General features: G+C 33.1%; 1 protein-coding gene and 1 pseudogene across 2 annotated transcripts in view; one reads left to right on the forward strand and one right to left on the reverse strand.

Moving 5' to 3' along the window:
- BMP2K (BMP2 inducible kinase) overlaps positions 1–4,527 on the forward strand; it is a 114,611-nt gene that overhangs the window by 51,632 nt on the left and 58,452 nt on the right. For both annotated transcript variants that reach the window (XM_023530889.1, XM_023530890.1), the window contains exons 4-5: positions 2,138–2,280; positions 4,278–4,399. In XM_023530889.1, the coding sequence (XP_023386657.1) occupies positions 2,138–2,280; positions 4,278–4,399 (265 nt within the window). The remainder of the gene's footprint in view (positions 1–2,137; positions 2,281–4,277; positions 4,400–4,527) is intronic.
- On the reverse strand, positions 499–614 carry LOC111740049 (annotated as a pseudogene).

A 4,527-nucleotide genomic window follows, 5' to 3' on the forward strand; every position in this document is an offset into this window, starting at 1 on the left:
TTTTTTTTTCCGTGGAATCCATTGCCATTGAATCTTTCCTTTTTGAATCTTTGCTTTATCTCCAGCATACTCAAATTTCAAGATATACGTGCCTTGGTTATAGGTCATTTTGGTATCTTTTTGCTGGGCACTCAGTTTTTTTCTCTTATTTTCTCTGTTCTTTCTTTTTGGACTTTTAATTTTTTTGAATATTGGTCTTCCTAGATTGATTGAGCCTCTGATTTTCCTTTTTTATTCTACTTATGTCGGGAGCATTTCTTCATTGTATCTTTCAGATCCTCTATAGAATTTTGTATTTCTGCTATGTTATTTTTAATTTCCAGAACTCTTTCTTGTTCTCTCAATGTTGTTCTTTGTTATAACACAGCTTTCTCTTGTTTTAGGTGCAAATCTTCTGTTGTCTGCAGATAATACAGCTTATAAAAAGATTTTTGTTCCTTGTGTTTCTTTTTTCTGAAAATTTTTCTTTCTTTTTAAAAAAATTATTATTGTTATTTATGCCTACAGCACCTGGTCTTCCTAGGTGGTCTCCCATCCAAGTACTAACCAGGCCCGACCCTTCTTAGCTTCCGAGTTCAGACATCAGGCTTGTTCAGGGTAGCATGACTGTAGACCGAGGATCATGGCTCCACAGGGGCGTAAACCCAGGATCTTCTGTGTGTAAAGCAGATATGCTTTGATTTCTTTACCTGGAAAATGATATTTCAAGAATGTGAATGAAGAACACCAAGAAAACATTTTTCATTTTGTTTAGTTGTTGGTTAAAATGAGTCAGGGTGTCTGACAGGAGGATGAAGGAAATGGTTACCTGGTCAGGCGCCTCACTCTTAAGAGATACCCTGAGAACCAGATAGACCTGAGTTTTCTGAAAGTCAGAGATTGATAGATAAAAGTTAATGTTCTTCTGCTTTAAAATTCTAAGAAAAATTGTTTCAGAAAATACATGAGAATGCTGTTCAATAATAAAAGGAACAGGTGTATGCCTATGCACCTTCTTACAGATTACGGAGTAGCAAATATTCTTTTATCCAACTTTGTTAAAGTATCAAGTTAACATAAGCCTGCCTTTTTAAATTCTCAAACTTGTTTTTTATCAGAATGTTTTCTGAATTAATCACGTATTTACTTGTGTTCTAAAAATATACTGATAGTTCTTAATAATTAAGAATTATTTATTAATATAATAAATATATTACAATATGCTACAATAATATTGTCAGTTATTATAGCATATTGTCAATTACTGTAGCATATTGTAATATATAATAATCCTTTCAGGGCTCATATATTGTTGTTTGGTTTTAGTTAAGTTGCTCTGGCCATTATTTCTTACCTGGTTTAGAGCATTAACTTCTTAACCTAGCTGTTCATTTCTACTCTTGTGATTTCCTTATTCCCTAGTCAAGGATCTCTTTTAAAAAGTCAAATCAGAAAATTTCCTTGGTTCTTAAGTTAAAATCTAAAGTGTTGCTGATTGCTGTCTGCCTTGTCAGTCTCATCTTACCTTACTCTTCTCTGCTTCCTAGACTGTATCCACATTGGCTTTCTTTAAGTTATTCAAAGTCATTAAACTCTTTCACAAACTGGAGGCCTTTGTACATGCCACTTGCTATCGCTAGCATGCACTTGTCCGAAATGTCTGCCTGGTTAATTCTTGCCAATACTCGATTCTCAACATAAATATCACTTCTTTAGATGGCCTTATCAGATACTCTTCTCCCCATCCTGCTTCACCAATTTAAATTTAGGTTTCTCTCATATTATCCTTATTGTACATAATTATGACATGATTTATTTTCATGATCGTTTAACATTTATCTCTGCTTGTAGACTAGAAATTTCGTGATAATAGAAACTTTATTTTTGTTCACCATTGTTTACCCAATAACTAGTACAGTGTGGAATAACTGTTTTTCCAAATCTGTGATCCTGTCAATTTTTAGGTACACCCTGATTTTAGAGATGTAAATATGTGAAAAAAATGTATTTCGTTGAATCAATACATTATGGTATAATAAGCTCACCCTTATATGAGAGCCAGTTCTCCAGTACCTGAGACCGTAAAGGCATTTCTTAATTTGTTTGTGATCGATTGCATTTATTAAAAATATGTCCTCAAAATTATTTTTTTGGTTAGCTGGGCAGGTAGTGAATCAGATGAATAAGAAGCTGCAGACAGGTTTTACGGAATCAGAAGTGTTACAGATATTCTGTGATACCTGTGAAGCTGTTGCAAGGTTGCATCAGTGTAAGACTCCAATAATTCACCGCGATCTGAAGGTACAACTTTAGAGAACTTATGGATTAATATGTTTTAAACTTTCAAGTTAAAATATTCCTGGACTTGTATTCATCTAACCCAGTTTTTTTTTTTATGCCAGCACTGAGATTGGTCTCTATCCCTGCTACATTTCCTGAGGCTATCTAAAGACTGACTAGAATTTGGTGGTGATTGTCTTTAAGGTCACTTTATCTTACCTGTTTGTAGACCCTTACCTGTGTATAGACCCTTACCTGTTGTATATGGTACCCACTTGCTACACTGGAAAAAATTTCCAAAGGAGATTGAACATTACTTATATCATATTGCTAGAGATACCAGTGCACGTATTTTAGAGAATCGTAGATGTCTTTGTTGATAGCCATAAACACTAGATTGCAAAAGTTCCTCTTCCTGAAATTCTTTATGCCCAGATAGCCCATGGTTAACCTTTCCCTCCTTCAAGTCTGCTCAGATTCACTTTCTCAGTGAATTCTGTCTTGTACCACTTTATTTATAATTACAACCTTCATTCCCATTCTCCACCTGCTCTTGCCTTTTATTATCACTTGTCACTTTCTAAGGTACTATATAATTTGCCTATGTATTATTCCTATTGTTTTTTTCTGTCCTCTCCCATTTGAATGTAAGCTCCATGTGAGCAGGGGTTTTTCTCTTACATTGATATATCTAAGCATTTAGACCAGTGCCTGGCACATAGCTGGGTCTTAATATTTAACAAATGAGAGTGAATCTCAATTCTGACCGATTATACAAAATTTATGAAAAGTGATAATAAAATGCTCTTAAGATAAAAGAGAATAGAAGATGTCAGTTAGAATATAGGTCGTTAACCATGAAACTATCCAGGGAAATCTGTGGTAAAAGGATACAAGTTAAGGCAAAATTAAAATGTATGACTACAGACCTCCGTCCCTTAATTTGGGTGATCAGTATAGTTCATTTTAGGTTATTAAAAATTATTAAAACTCATTAACTTTTTTCATATAGATGTTTTCACCGGAGTTGTCTTGATTTAAAACCAGAAAAGATGTAGTGGCCATATTTCATATGCTTAGTTCTTTTTTCACATGTGTCAGTTTATGCATGCCTATGTTTAAGTAGATTTTCTTGTACAGCTTTTATATGTAAATCTTTAAAAAAGCAGACTAAAATAAAATATAGAAGAAAAATTAAACAAAGCAGTAATGTATTTTGATAGATTGGAGAAGAATTGAATTACTCATCTAAGACTATCAAAAATAAAAATTATTGTGGAAAATGTGATAAAAATAGTATCATTAATTGAATGATTACCTTCTTCCAGTCATTTTTAAACAATCTACATGTTTTTATTCATTTAATTTTTACAATCCCATGTAACAAATATCATTATTGTTTGCATTGTATAGATATGGAAACTAAAGAACAGAGTGGATGAGCAGATTGTCAAGGGTACACATGCTAGTAGGTAGCAAAGTTAGGTGGTTAACCCACCTTTTCCTGTTCTAGAAACTGCATGAAATTTGTTTAGTTACTACAACTCTGATCTCCAAGTTAAGGGGTAAAGTCAGTCTTTTCAGTGTGGTATTTTAGATAAAAATTGTATTAGGAGTCGATTAGAGGTAGAATTTTAATTTTTTTTTTTTTTATTGCTTGTCTGTAGATAAGCTAAAGTGGCAGAAATGGAGAAGGAGGGAGGTATAGTATGGACTCTGACTGCCACTAGTTACTGTCTTTCCCTGAAGCAGTTTTAGAGAAGATTTAGGGTTTCTTGGCCTCTGCAATAATCATCCTGGGAAGGGTGAAATACTTCTCTGTTCTAGTAGGATAAGCAGTAGACATAGTAGAGTATATTTTTGGTCTGATTCATTTGTCTTTTCTCATAATTTGAGGGAGTATGTGTGTGCATGTGTGTATAAAACAAACCTGTCAGTGTTTATTGTATAAAATTATGGTTGTAAAAGATGATTTTCATTTTGAAAATACTACTAATAATTGATTTTCTTTTCTTAAGGTAGAAAATATTTTGTTGAATGATGGTGGAAACTATGTACTTTGTGACTTTGGCAGTGCCACTAATAAATTTCTTAATCCTCAAAAAGATGGAGTTAATGTAGTAGAAGAAGAAATTAAAAAGTAAGTGTCCATCTTTATTGTGCTTTGTCTCATGGGAGTTTTAGTTAATTTGGGTCTGTGACCAGCTCTGCTAATAGAAATTTTTATATATTTCATTTATAGATTTCTTTAAAATATTTCTGTATCAC

This window comes from Pteropus vampyrus, unplaced genomic scaffold (assembly GCF_000151845.1).
Source record: "Pteropus vampyrus isolate Shadow unplaced genomic scaffold, Pvam_2.0 Scaffold56, whole genome shotgun sequence".
Taxonomy (NCBI): Eukaryota; Metazoa; Chordata; class Mammalia; order Chiroptera; family Pteropodidae; genus Pteropus; species Pteropus vampyrus.